Below are 15005 nucleotides of genomic sequence, written 5' to 3'. Positions count from 1 at the left end.
GACATTTTAGAAACTCGAAAAAGGAGGACAAATCCTCCTAAAGGCGGAAGTATGGTAACCCTATTAGGGCTACCATATTTTGGAAACGAGACAGGAGGACACTCGCAAAATTTTCAGACTTGTGGTAAATTTTCCTCGACATTGTGGTTGGTTGACTAAAAAAAAGGTCAACTTTGCGGCTCAACTCCAGAAATACAGTTCTTCTTTCACCCTTCACGTTGGTTAAGAGTAAAAAAGTCATGTACTTTTGTTCGAACCACGAATTTCCTATTTAACGTCATTTCTGCCCATTTTCACTCGGATCCATCCCCTATCTTTGCTCTAAAAGCTGTAAAGGAGTACGAATTGCCAAAAAGGAAAACATTTCGGCATCCTCGCCGGACATTTTCAAAATCCTGAAAAAGGACAAATCCTCCTAATGGAGGACGTAGCAATTCGTAACTGTCAGTGCAAAATATCGGTCAAGCCCCTGAAGTAAAAATGGCTTCCGCTGCGTAATGATAAGGTCAAGGTGACGAAATAGTGGCCTCGTAATTCGTGTCTTTGTACATTCTTTGCTCATAACCAGTCTCGAATTTTGCATTGTGATGCAAGTTCGACAAGGCGAACGATGACGCAGCTTAGTAGCATTCTACGTCACAATCAATAATTCGAGGTCGGAAAGCGTAACGAATCATTCTCTGGAAATCATGATTGCTCGGGAATTACGAAATAGTTATGTGTGGTGCCAGCCTGCCACCTTTGAAACCATCTGAAGTGGGCGAAAATATCCCAACAAACATGGTGCCAAGCTCCACGCTGCATGGCGCTGATGTAAAATATAATGAACTAGACGTTAAAGGTAAGTCACACCTCTCTTGCCATCTCGATCTCGATAAGGTCGGCCTGTAGGTTTGCGACGTTGTTTTCTCGAAATAATATGGCATGTCATACTGAAATCGTTGACAATCTTTACTGACAGTTATTATAATCTAGCGAGCCCTCTGATATTGTAAGCAAGAAGTGGTAAGCATGACATACCGGTACAGTTTTTCATTCTGTACATCAGTGAGTGTTAAACGACAGTGTCCTATATGGGGTTGACACAAGCAAATATGAAATGAGGCTCAGTGAAATTGGTCTACGTCACACTTTTCATTTGGCCAAAGGCAATTTGCTCTGGAACCCCCCAAAATGAGCCTCGAATATTACATTACCGTATGGTATTGTGATGCAACTATGCCGCCGGAGCAGCTCAGGAGCATGTGCGCACAAGATTGAGAGTGTGAATGCCCAATCGGTTGCGCAACAAGGGCCAATACGCTTGCGGTTTGCGCTGCTTCTCACCTGCTCCCAGACGGCATCATGCATGACCCAAGTTGATTTTGACAGCCTGCTGTAGGCTACGGTATATGTTCCAACTTCTGTGCAGCTCGGGGTTGTAATTACTCAACTCATGACTCGACTTGAGTCATGATTTTTTGGTGACTCGAGTCATTTTTTCAAATGCGTAATATGACTTGACTCTACTCGAGTCAATTTATGTAATGACTCGACTTGTGCATGACTCAAGATTAGGCCGGCTAAGACAGACATTTCATTGTAACTTCAAAGAATAGGAAAGTCACCACATGATTGGTATTCGTCTATCAGTCCTGATACTTGGAAAGTAAGGCCAGAAGCTCCTAGGATAAAGGAAAATTATGATATTATGAATGCGGGCCATTCTATATCACTCGAGAACAGTTGAAAAAAGTGAATTCAAGCTGATTGATTTTAAAACTGAACAGTGAACACAATGTCTCACTCGGACTCGAGTCAAAATACTATGACTCTGTACTGACTGACTTGGACAGTTGGACTTGACTCGGTGGTGAATTGAGAATGACTGGACTTGACTCGGGTCAAAACTATAAAAGTGAGATTGACTTGTGACTCCGAACCTTGATTACAACAATTCTGACGCCATACAATGTCTCATAAAAGATGAGCCATGTTTCCCGTGACCCTTGAAGGATTTTGTCGGAGCAATTGTGACATGTCTGCATGTTTGAATGCTGTGATTAACAAAATCCTTCACGCTTTAACAAAAATATAATAACAATGAACCAACCTGAAGCTAACTCGCAAGATTTACACAGATAGTCTTAACAGTGCGGCATTGGAGGCCTAGATTTTTGAAGACACCACTATATTCATTCGTAAATTGACGTGAAATGAAGTGTGAAAGCTGCCTAGGTCTCACTTTTATTGTACTTACGAGCAAGATAGTGTAATGGTGATCCGGCTTCTTGATCGGACGTTGGTTTGATCCCCAGCCGGATCAGACCAAAGAATCGGAAACTGGTATCCGAGCCTATCATGCTAGGCGCTCAACAATCAGGGATAGCATGGAGGCGAAAAAAAAAACGGGGTGTAGACTGGATGACCTCTCTAAAAAGGCTGTATCTCATCTCTGTCGTCAAAGCATATCGATAGTGCAGGCGAAAAAGAATATCATCTCTTATGTATATTGAGTGGATGGAAATAATAGAACCACAGATTATATGTGCGACGTGTGTGTTATCAGGATGGTGTGTTGCTCAGCGCTGTCCTCTTATACCTCAGTAAATCAACCTGTTCGTAACTGGGGGGTATTTCTGTGGCGATGTTAAAGGTCTGTTACTGACTTCGGTTTGCTTCACCCCTCGACATCTTCTTTAGACACATTCCTCAGAAAAAAAGCCCTCTAGCTAGTTTTGAAAGGCGAACTTGTATGCGAGCTGATCTTCAGGAGTCAGCACTCACCATTATGTATGATTAAATCAGTGGCTATATTTGTTGTCTTGTAGGCAGTCTTATTCTAGTCAGGATACTTTGACCGTTGAGGTTTTCTCAGACTCATGTTCGCCATTGTGAGGGCCAGACATGGGGTAATCGTGATTAGTAATCGTAATCGATTACGACGATTACAGCATTTTCGAGTAATCGCAATCGATTACATTCGAAAAAAATCCAAAGTAATCGTAATCGTAATCGACTATTTCACATATCTAATCGATTTCTTCGTGAAAAAACGATTACTTTTTATTAGTACAAGGACTATGACATGAACTGCACAGTGAGCATTCTTGAAAAATGAGGAGTGCGATAATATGCCATTACTCATACGTCTGATTTTCAGACGCTACTGCCCATTATTATGTCACATCACTAGTAGCCTATTCGCTTTGCTCGTAATTGCGCAACGTATTGTCCACGCGTAGTAAATAGATAGGTATTCGATGTACAATTTGTACATGTGTTGAGTGATTGTAAGAACATCCACCATGCCTCATACCAGGTTATCAATGCAATTAGATGCCACTATCTCGCAGCAGAATAATAATCACAACTTAGCCTAGCTTTAAATCGTATCGTATGTATTGATGTTTAGTTACGCTTAGTTATAAAGCAGTTTGACTCTTGCTGGTTGACGAGCGTCGAGCAGTATAGGCCCATTTAGGTACATCGGACGGAGATTTGAAATTTTGTACTCATCTAATTGAACATGACGGCAACAGCATCAAAGAATTAAATATAAATGACTCAATATCGATATCTTTATTGTAGGCCGAATTTTATGTTCACTTTGTCTTATTATCATGGCCCTACTTGAAACGGGGATTAATCGTTACTTCGCAATTCGTTACTGAACATTTGGATCAGCCACCATAGTCATCCACTTATAAACCATGCTAGCGTGGGTTAAAGCTAGAATCAGGATCGAAACAACACTTCGTACCCGAAACATTAGTCTCGCCCCCAGGATGATCAGTCAAAATTCTGACGTGCGAAGTTCATCTGTTACCTTCTTTTATGACCGGGCTTTTAGCCACAACTGAATGACATGTTTTGATGCGATGTATAATGTAGATTCGCTGTGCATTTGCTTTCAAGTCGCACCAAGTGCCAAAAATATTTCAAGTTCATGACTAAATTTCGTCTATAGTATTGCATGGTAATTCCATACATTACTTTTCATTTTTGATCCTCTCTCAGCCCCGTGGTCATACCGGTCGAGCTTGGGGATATGGTGTTAACGAAAATTTAGGACACGCAATTCATAATTATAATGTCTTCGGGCGAGCCCAATTCGTGACCACACGCCTGTTATTGTCAAAAGTTATTGGAGTCGCCCAAACGTAGCCGACTAAAGTAAACTGAAGAAAATCTTTCGTGAGACGCCCACAGAAATTGTCATTTTTACGGGCGTATTTTCATCTGATGTGTCCCGGGTGACACTTGTATTGTGGGGCTCAGATCGGTAGGACAGGGTTATTCGTCGCGCCCATCCAGCGTGGTTATGGAAAATGGACACATACGCATTGTTTCGGCCAAGGTCTCTTTTTGGTAGCGCGCAAAAACTGAATATGTCCCGGTGTATCGTGGCGCGGTAATGGCCGGCACCGAAATGCTTAGTTCTATAAAGTATGCATATTTTTTCTTGAGGGGGAGAGGTATATGCATTCCAAAATCAAGATATTTAGCGACATTAAATCGCGAAGTGCGAATAATTTTTTTAAAATTATCAACATCTCGAAAATACTCAATAATTTAGGTTAATTCGAGCTCGCCCTTCGCCCCCACCCTCTTGGAAGGTTTGCTTACGGCCCTGGTTAGAATGCAAATCTTTAGATGCAACAAATCATTAGCTGTATAATTGAGCAATGGGTGTATTATGACGTAACCAAAGATGACCTGATGACGTCTCATTCAAAAATAAAGTTGTTTTCTCATGAGGCCTTTACATCAAAATCATTATTTTGTCTTCCAATATGTGTTCAAATAAAATTTTAAGAAGCAAAATAAATGTAATCGTGAGTAATCGTGATTACTTTTCCAATGTAATCGTAATCGTAATCGACTACTTCCTGATTTTGCTGTAATCGTAATCGTAATCGCGATATTCAGAAGTAATCGTAATCGCAATCGATTACATTCATGAAGTAATCACCCCATGTCTGGTGAGGGCATACACTTGATAAAGCCAACTCAAAGTCTCTTAGAAGTGTTTTTGATCAGCTTCCTCCTTTTTCCGTTTTCAGACAAAGCTGAATCATCCAGCTGCAGTGAAGATAGCTCGAGCAGCGATGACACATCCAGTTCGGACTTGGAATCAGAAGATGGCGATATAGTTGAAGAATTCAATAAGTAGATTTTCCAGATTCCTTTATATTTTGTAACCTTTACGAAGAAGTAGGTAGTTGAGAAACTGCAGCTCTGATCTATATTCTGCTATATATGTTACATTAAGCAGGATGACTGTTTTTGCAAAGCAAACGTAGCCCAATAATGCCGTGATCATTTGCATGGTAATTGTTGCAAATGGTCAATCATTCGTAAAGTGCTCAACTGTGCTGAAGATAGATTTTAAGCGTAGTGCACATTTGCGTAAAACGTACGCGCGTACGATTCTCACTCTCTCACTAAATTGGCCAAAACGAGAGATTACGTCATCGCTGAACGAAAAGCGAGAATAAATTTAGCACTGTTCCGCATGTTGTTGCTGCCGAGCGTCAGCTGAGCCTTTTGCAATCCCTTGTGGGTATCAATTTTCACAGTTGAGATCGGCAAGTCAACAATACGCTCGTACGAATTGCTCTCTCCGCGTAAAGGAAAGGACGTAGTTTATTTTTGTCCTCGATGTTTTTTGCGGCATATACACCGACTCATGATATACATACACACGATCTGTACATATGCATACCATGAGTGCATTATGTGCATATGCCGCTGGACAAGGAAGGTGCAGATATAGCCATTAATGACTTTCTAAGTCTTGCACCACCCCTCCATGCTATCCCAGTAATGCATGAGTGCCAAGCAGGTAAGTCATGGATACCAGTGTTACTAATCAGGTCTTTGGTCTGATCCGGCCGGGGATCGAACCCAAGACCTACCTATCAAGAAGCTGGACGCTTAACCATTACGCGTAAGGCTCTTTACGCGACGAGCAAAAGAGAGAAGAGAAGAGAAAGGAAAGAAACTAAAAAATTACTTTACGCGCCCTGTATGCTAGGGCTGTTCAAAAATAACTTTTGCTTCTGGATTCCAGCCATTCAGGCATTAAATTGTCAGTTTACCCTGAAAAACGCTGCTCACCAAATTCGGTTCTATTCTATCAAGTATAAGGCTCCGCAGATCCAATTAAAATTTTTAGTTTATAATGAAAAATTTAAAAAAAAAAATTTCAAATTTTCGGATTTTCGGAAATTCTCGGATTATCCTTGATCGGTCATATTCCGAGGATTATCAAAGAAAAACTCAAATATCTCCGCTTCTACTAGTTGGAATTGACTCAAATTTGTTTTGCATGGTCTTTGAAGACAGCTCAACAATTTCGTGGGGTCGACAGAAAAATTGAAATTTTTTTTTCAATTTTTCATTTCCCGATTCCCAGTTTTAGGCACATTTGGAAAGGAATAGTTGAGATACTGCAGCTATCCTCTATTCCCACTTTAGATGTTGTTTTTACCAGGATGACTGATTTTTGCGAAGCAAACGTAGTCCAGTAGCTCTTTGCCTGCTATTTGCTACAGATTGTCAATCATTCCTAAAGTGCCTAACACTCCTGAAGACAGATTAGATACGATGCATATAAGATTTCAATAATCTTCAGTTATAAATTGTCGCTTGCCGTTTCCAGATTGGATTTTGGTGACCTTCTGCTATCATCAGCCCAACGTGTCAACCTGAGAAAGCTTTTTAAGCCAGGAGAGTTTGAATCGTTGTGTCGATTTGATCAGAAGCGAATTTCTAGGATTGAAAACAAGCTCACTCTTGCTTTACGATTAGGTACGTGTTTCTTCTTTATTGGCTGATAGAAATACCATGCAGAGCAACTGTGGTTTAGATCTACCGCTTCCTCATGAAGACATTATTCGCGAGAAAATCGGTCTCCCGCGACAAATCTCTCATCCACTCGAAGCATCCGATTCTGACTCAGACGCGGAATCGAGCCGTTATCCAACTTTACTGAGAGGTTTGTGCTTACTGAAATCGTTTCACAAATAAAATAAGTTTATCCAACAAGGAACCTACTAACAGAGATTACCATGTCTTTTCAGGGTTATCGGGGGATGAAACTGCGGCCCGCATGTCCTTTATCGCGGTAAGGGATGGACACCTTGAAAATAGCTTAGCTAATTTGTCACTAAATGCATGTTGTGTTCTGAAAATGTGCATTTCGTAGAAATATTGTGAAGAACGGGAGTCGGGGAAGCGGATTGTTTGCCAGAAGATGAAAAGAAAGAAAGGTTTCATCATTGAGATATTTTAATTCTAGGCTGGTTGCAATACTCCATGCTGGGTCATATGAGATTCAAAATTCCTCTTTTTTGTATTCTTATTCAGTGAATTGAATAATCCCCTGAAACTAGTGTCAATGTCTCAAACACTGGACATCAGTGACCGACGCTCAAGCATTATCCAAATTATGCCCCAGTATAGAGTATGATTCAACTGATACTTTAGTGACTGTTAATGCCTGAAAATGCTTTACATTGCAGTACTGAAACCCACGGAACCCCAGAGAATTGTTGTTGATGAGAAACCAAAGTTTGAAGCTTTCAAAGAGGTCTGTCATTCTCTTCTGGTTTCATTTTGAGTTAAGAATGTCAGGAACACACGAATTTTGCAAAAGTGACAGCTATCCCTGTTAAGGCGGCACTGGCGATTATATAAGTTGCATACCTGTTACTCCACTGTTTTCAAACTAACAACATAACTAGATAACCACATGCTTACTATAGTAGTCTAGTAGCGCCAGGGATGATCAATTTGATATTGATTGGCATATGATCAACATCTATTCATTGAAGTCTACAGTAACTTCGTATAACATCTAAAACGGATGATTCAACTGTCTGTATGATGTTGTTATTACATACGCGAGTACCATACTTACGTAACTTACACATCCATTTCTGCAGTGTTTAGCACTGGCGTCGGGTAACTTTTATAAGACCAACCTCCGTGATACTGATCTAGTTGAAGTGTTATGGACTGCATCTAACTATGTGTGTGACATTCAACTGTATAAGGCAATCATAAGTGAATGTATATGGCCTTATGCGGCAATGCGATGGGGCAATGCTCACACGTGCGCAACATTTTTCACGTAACAGAATACTGCTTCATTTCACACCAACTATCCCACTAATATCCAATATTATGGATTCAATGAACTTCTTGCGATCAACAACTACTCTAAAACGACAACTGTGTCTGCTTACGACGTGTAGAACGGAAGGTATAAGGGATTATATGATTAGCGTTCATTCAGGCGTCCTGAGCTACAGATTGTATTTTGCAGGAAACGTTTTTCTGTATTCAATCTGCATTTTGAACAGGTTATGTGATAAGGCAACGGGTTATATATAGCTCGTCGTATGCGTATCGACAATAGCTATTTATAGACGATAACTGTAACCGTTTATGACCACTACAACGCAAGATGTCGTTAAGTGATTGAAGCGTGTTTGTGAAAAACTGTGCATGGATCATATATGATCCACCCGCGGGAAAAGGGTTGACAAAAATAATATTTATTTGCCTCCATAATTCGAAACGATGTTAAACATGATACATTTCAAACTCTCTTTAAACGCAACGCTTGAAGTTCTGAAATTAGCTCTCCCTAGGGCAGGTGTCTGTGTCCTGACTCCTTTCAGTAAACAAATAATTTGGTGCTACAAACCTTCAAGTTTCAACTTTCGGTTTTATTTTTATGACATGCTAGTTAATTCTTTATGGGCAATGATAACTCATAGTAATCATGAACACTGAGTGACTTGTTTTACCAACTATGGATTCGGAAACGTATCACTTAACAATCAGAGGCACTGACCATGGAGCGTGTAATGTGACAATAACAAGGTTTGAACTAAACCATGTAGAAAGTGTGACTTTAATTGTTATGGCATACTTTGCTACGTAACAGCGGTATATTATTGCACAGGCTTTAAAGTAAACGAATTTCTGGTTCAGTAAACGCTCTATGGTTTTAGTCCATGCTGAAACATTCAAATGTAGGTTTTATGTTTTGTATTCCGAGTAACAGTTCGCGGGCCGCTCAGAATAGGTCAGCTGGCCGCACTTTGCCCAGGTCTGGTCTAGGGACATGAACACATTCCAAACTCACATCGACCATGTACGATTGCAAATAAATTGTTCAATGAGTGATGATTTGAAAATATACAGCACTTTCTTTTCTCATAACTTTGAAACTGTAACATGAGTCTTGCAGCTTCGCTAGTCTGTCACTGCTTCCATTTATTTCTTGTCAGCTCTTAATGTTTGCCAAATATCAGGTTTCCAGATATAGAACCAGAGGGACTCGAAATATACCTTATGCGGAGCCGTACCTGCCTGAAGATGACCATTTTGTCTGTAAGTGCTCTGCGAGCTGACACTGAGGCTGCGATTAGTGTAAGTGGATTTATTCAGATTGTGAAGATTGCCAGAAATCGTTCCTTGACGATTGTCCCGATCATCCTCTGACGATAATGAAGGATTCTGATGCAAAGGAGGTGCATAGCCAGCAAATTTCAATGTAACTAGTGAAATCCAGACTCATTCTAACAGGGTTCTCACGACTATGCGAGACGTACCTGCCCACCGGGACTGAGTATTGACCCATCGTCAGTCTACAACGCAGGCTACGGAGTGTGGGCTGATGTTGCTGTTCCAAAGAATACAGTATTTGGGCCTTACGAAGGCTGTATTGTTGGGAGGTATGATGTCAAGCATTTGATGAAAGTCTGCAGCGGGGGATATTCTTGGGAGGTAAAGACTTACTCCAGCTACAGTAGCAACTGAATCAGGCACACTATTTTATGCATCAGGTCTATAAGAAATCTAAACTATCCCACTACATTGACGGCAGTGATGCTTCGAAAAGCAATTGGATGAGGTTCATCAATTGTGCAAGGTTAGAATGATTAAGGGATTCAATGACTTGACTTTCAATCCAGCTGTCATATGTTAGGTATCAGGAAGAACAAAATCTCGTTGCTTTTCAATACCGAGGGGAGATTTATTACCGGTCATTCTGCGATATTAAGCCAAATACCGAGATGTTTGTTTGGTACGGCAGTCAATTTGCGTCACAGCTCGGTATACAGGGATCGTTGAAGCAAAAATTCTGTCCCGCAACCTCTAACGAGAGTGCTATATCGGAACCAGTTTCAAGAGATCAACAAGGATACGGGACTGAAATACTAGACAATCTAAAATCTGATCATGCTGACGTGAAGGATAACTCCTGTTCTCCAAGACGACAATCTGAGGAAAAGTCTTATTCTGATTTTGCCATGCAAGGCCATACGGTGGTTGCAAAAGATGAGGAGTTGACCACACAACCTGTTCTTCAGATGACTCCAGCAGGTTAGGTTGTGATTATTATTTTTTTGTGCTCTCCTGCACTTTTATATGCCACATTTTGGGGTTGCGTATTGGGGTCAGCAAAGTCTGCGAGTGCTGCTAAGTGCTTACAGAAGAAAATGTGCAGATTATGCTAGCACTGACTCCGACACACAATGTCAACATATTTAAAAAAATCAGTATCAATTTATCACATCATTATCTCAACAAAACTTATCGTATTGTTGTTGATACAATATAAGCAAACTGATTTGTGGTCGCTTGCTTACAATCATGTTTTCAAACTTCTCTTATGTAGGAAGTTGGCGGTTTTCCAAATAGTAACATCTGCGTCTCAGAAAGCTAATTGATCCGATTTTAACTAATTACTTGGGATGATGTGCACCTTAATTTCATGTCAGGGTTCGGCATGCAAGCCGTGTTAATTCACAGATTCGTTTTTGCAAATGAACCTTGGTAGGTTCTGCTGTATGGACATGAACATTGTTGTGAACCCCTGTCATTTTACTATAATCTTACCAGCTATGATCACATTTCATTGCAATTCGAGAATGGTAACTTCGCACAGCAAAAAACTGAGACAAACCTGGCCACATCAGGAAATATACTGGGATTTGTGAATTTTGTTATCCTGATTCTGAATAATAAGATGGCTTGCTTCTGAGCTATCATGTCCGGGTATATTTCGGGCAGTGGTGCCTTATAGTTTCCGGACTTCAAAGATTTTCAGCTCTATAATACTGCGTGTGAATGTGTGGGAACCGACTCACACATAGTGACTTCAAATTTATTTCAATTTTACCTTCAAGTTGTGATAAAATGATGTGATACGGGGTGTCGCTGAAGTAGTGTCGTCATGGGTGACATCTTACGAATTGGAGGAAGTGGGCTAATGAATTCTACTCTGCCAATATTGATATATACAGGGTTGTGTACAGAAAGGCAATAGTACTTACAATCCTAATTTTCTCATTCCGATAATTGGGGCCACAAGATTCTGACATATCAATCTAAATGAGCAAGCGTGTAGACTAGTAGCTTCTAACGTTTTTGACCTGCTCATTAGTTTTGATTTGATAAAAGTATTTGCAATCTCAAATATTAGAAATCAAGAATTAGCCGATTTCACACTGGTAAAGCTGTAACTTACCTTCGTAAAACACGACGAATCAATTCCAGTTTAAATTTAGACAGGCCAAAGCTGCAACGTATTTATTACTCTGTCATCACTTTATTCTTATGCATTTTCGATTGTATTCTGGTATTGCAGGTATTATTCAGCAAATAATTTTTAAATACACTTTGGTTCTGCTCACTTTTGGTCAAATTATGCAAAGAAACAGCTTTTTCCGAATTGAGCGGAAAATCAGTTGTTTGTTGCATGGTCATGGTCATGCATAAAGGCAGACAGTGCATCGAAAATATTTCATGCGCACAAACCAACCGAAAATTGTTAAATGAAAATGAAGATACTTAACACAATTTTGTTCAGATGTGCAAAAAGTGGGCTACCGGTTTAGGCCATCAAGTGTGTCATTAAAAAGACAACTCTTTTCCACCGTTTATTTCAACTATAGTGCACCCAAATCGTTTTCGGTTAATGAAGTTGTTGGGTTTTGTACCAGAACCTCTAGTGCTTTGATGGTCCGGTGGTCTTTATAAGAACCATCCAGCTCTCCTATTAAAAAAACAGCGTATTTACCGCAAGTGAAATATGCTTTGCTTTCTGGCATAAATCCTTTTTACGAGTATGACACAGGTCTCCGAGACTCTAGTTCGTTGGAGGGCTGTTTGTTCTAATGCTGCCTGATGGTTTGGAAAATAAGCTACAAAACTATCAAGGAGAGTAGGCAGTAGGCACATTGGAGCCTGCTACTTCATGATTCTCACTATCTTTAGCTCAATCCAACTTGGAATTTCATAGTTCAATAACCTTAAAGCAGGGGTTCTTAAAATTTTTAAACCGTGACCAACATTTGAGTTTTAGTGGCATCTCGCAAGCCAAGCCTCACACATAAAAAATAATGCATTTTTATTATTAGTATGCTACGATTTGACGGGCGTATGCACAGACAACAATTGTACACAACACAGTTCTATGAAATGACGCACGACTCCAAAACATGATCATTAAATTACTTGTTCACGGCCATGCAGTCGCAGGATGAACACTGTTGTCGTAGGTTATTTATATGAAAAAAATACCAAGAGCCGAGTCCTCTCATCCCGAACTTTTTCAGACCAAATACCATTCAAGTGTGATACGTGCGGAAGGAAATTTCGCCGAAGGGATGCTTTGACGTATCACATACGAACTCATACAGGTATAAAATAACCGGTTACTTTTGCATACTCTTCGTTCCACATGTAATTCGTTGCCACTTCCCAGTATTAATGTAACGATTGTCCCATCACAAAAAGGATTTGTCATCATATCATTTTCAGACAAAAAACCTTTCGAGGGGCGATGTTTCGGTGACTTGACTGAAGTCAATTTCTCAAATACTGAAAATGACTTGATTCGACTTCAGTTCATTTGTGTATTGACTCGACATGACTCGACCGAGTCATATGACTGGGGACTCAGACGGCCGAGACAGGCATTTCAGCGTTACTTCGAAGAATAGTCAAGTTCCACATTATTGGTATTTCGTAGCTACCAGTGCACGTGCATCAAAATTAGGGCCAAAAATTATTTAGAATGATGACACTTAGCATGTTATCATAGTGTCCTATATGGTGTCGACACAGGCAAATCTCACGCCTCAGTGAAATTGATTCACGTCACAATTTCCATTTGCCTACAGGCAATTTGACGGTCATTTTTGACTGGCTTGCCGAGCATTAAATTTGGTAAAGCGGGTGTCAATCGAAAGCTGACTCTGCACTGATTACGAAAATAGAAATTTTATACCGCTCGTGGCCCTGGAACTCCCACAATCAGCCTCGAATTTTTCATTGTTATGGAGATTGGCATTGGGACGCAACAATGCTGTCTGGCTCTTTTTCTCTTGAGTCACTCTCTCATTTCGCCAGACAGCATTGTTGCGTCCTGAGCTACTCTCTCGTTTCGCCAGACGTTGATCTTTACTGGCTAATATAATTTTTCTCTGCTTTATTGCACTTGTGTTATGGGGGTCAGAGCGCCAGGACAGGAACATTCGGCGCCAGCCATTTAGGCGCCAATGGACATTTAAACTTATATTTTATAGTTATATATATATATATATATATCGAAGTTTTTGGTCAGCACAAGGGCAGTCCTTTTCAGCCAAGGTCTTCTCACTGCTGATCGATCTGGCACACTTCTCAGAGTCGCATGTTGCAGCATGGCCTATAACTTCATATGTCTAGGTGCGTCGTGGCGCGGTAATGGCCAATGCCAAAGACTCCATTTCTATAAATCATGCGTATTTTTGTTGGGGGAAAGGTACCCAATAACGAAGGTAATTGTCAACATTAAATCGTGTGCAGCGCGAAAAAGTTGCATAAATTTCTAAAGAAATACTTCATAATTCGGTAAAATTCGCGAAATATTTTTGGCCCCTTTCGAGCTCCGCTCCCCCCAATTCGGGGGTTTGGGGTGTGGCAGTCACGGTCTTGCATACAGTCACTAAAATTTGACGTTGAAGCAAGAAGTGGGAATCTCGGTAGACTGGAGCCACGGGCCAAATTATCATGTAAGTCGGGAAAATGTCCGCGGGCCGGACAAAATCCCGTCCCACCTGGATCCGGCCCGCGGGCCGTATGTTGCCCGCCCCTGGCCTAGGCCCAGGTGGGTGTCTGATCTCATAGACAACTCCAAGTCGTTTCAACACCTTCCTATCTTTTCATTGTATCGCAGTCATGTGTTTTGAAATGATGAACTTCCAATAATAAACTGAACTGAACTGATGACAACTTACAATATTGCAAGGTTTATTAGGAAAGAATTCAATATTGCACCATTAACACAGAATGATTGATGACGCCACACATAAGTGTTATTTTAGATATTGCTTCAAATGATATTCTTAGAAAGCTGCACTCGAAATATGAGTCCAGTAATAATGGAATGATCTATAAGTCGGTGATGTGATCAATAAACAAAAGTCTCCAACATGATTGGGAGTCTATGTGAATGCGAAAATGCGGTACCTTTGGATATAACGTGCTCATCCTCGGTTTTGTCATTTGCTTAGGAGTATGGGAAAAAGTGTTCGGTCCCAACCGAAAATGTCACATCTGAGGGACATTATTATTCTCCCGCCTAGCACGAATTTCTAGTTCTGCAATGCGTGTTTTATAAGTAGTAAATTTCCCAATATTTTCGTTCCCCTGAAACGTTACGTTTCCAATCCTGTCATCAAAAACGTTTTCAGGTGAAAGACCGTTCAAATGTGAGATCTGTGGTTTCAGATTCAATCGAAAAGGTGGTTTGACGGCACACAAAATGATTCATACAGGTGAAGGTCAAGGGTTTTCAACTATTTTCATTCCTTTTATTATTATCGTTTCATTTCTCCCGTAATGAACAATATTTTTCACATGGTAGTAAACTTTTCAGGCACAAAACTGTGTCAGTGTGATGCCTGCGGATACAGGTTTGATGTGATACAGGGGTTTCAAAATGAGGGTGCATG

The 15005-nt window shown here is 40.5% G+C and overlaps 1 protein-coding gene across 5 annotated transcripts in view; it reads left to right on the top strand.

Annotated features, from left to right (window-relative positions):
• Nucleotides 1-681: 681 nt before the first annotated feature.
• LOC145458784 (obscurin-like) overlaps nucleotides 682-15005 on the top strand; it is a 71404-nt gene continuing 57080 nt past the window's right edge. For all 5 annotated transcript variants that reach the window (XM_080337269.1, XM_080337270.1, XM_080337267.1 and 2 more), the window contains exons 1-14: nucleotides 682-841; nucleotides 5046-5151; nucleotides 6647-6795; nucleotides 6854-6982; nucleotides 7068-7111; nucleotides 7193-7256; nucleotides 7509-7576; nucleotides 9312-9390; nucleotides 9448-9530; nucleotides 9586-9786; nucleotides 9846-9931; nucleotides 9989-10386; nucleotides 12624-12707; nucleotides 14745-14828. In XM_080337269.1, coding sequence (XP_080193395.1) covers nucleotides 718-841; nucleotides 5046-5151; nucleotides 6647-6795; nucleotides 6854-6982; nucleotides 7068-7111; nucleotides 7193-7256; nucleotides 7509-7576; nucleotides 9312-9390; nucleotides 9448-9530; nucleotides 9586-9786; nucleotides 9846-9931; nucleotides 9989-10386; nucleotides 12624-12707; nucleotides 14745-14828 — 1699 coding nt within the window. In that variant the 5' untranslated portion in view covers nucleotides 682-717. The remainder of the gene's footprint in view (nucleotides 842-5045; nucleotides 5152-6646; nucleotides 6796-6853; nucleotides 6983-7067; nucleotides 7112-7192; nucleotides 7257-7508; nucleotides 7577-9311; nucleotides 9391-9447; nucleotides 9531-9585; nucleotides 9787-9845; nucleotides 9932-9988; nucleotides 10387-12623; nucleotides 12708-14744; nucleotides 14829-15005) is intronic.

Source organism: Botryllus schlosseri, chromosome 16 (genome assembly GCF_051294905.1).
Source record: "Botryllus schlosseri isolate E-star chromosome 16, Bs_hap1, whole genome shotgun sequence".
Lineage (NCBI taxonomy): Eukaryota > Metazoa > Chordata > Ascidiacea > Stolidobranchia > Styelidae > Botryllus > Botryllus schlosseri.
The sequence above is the reverse complement of the archived record's forward strand: the minus strand, read 5'-3'. Positions and strand labels throughout refer to the sequence as shown.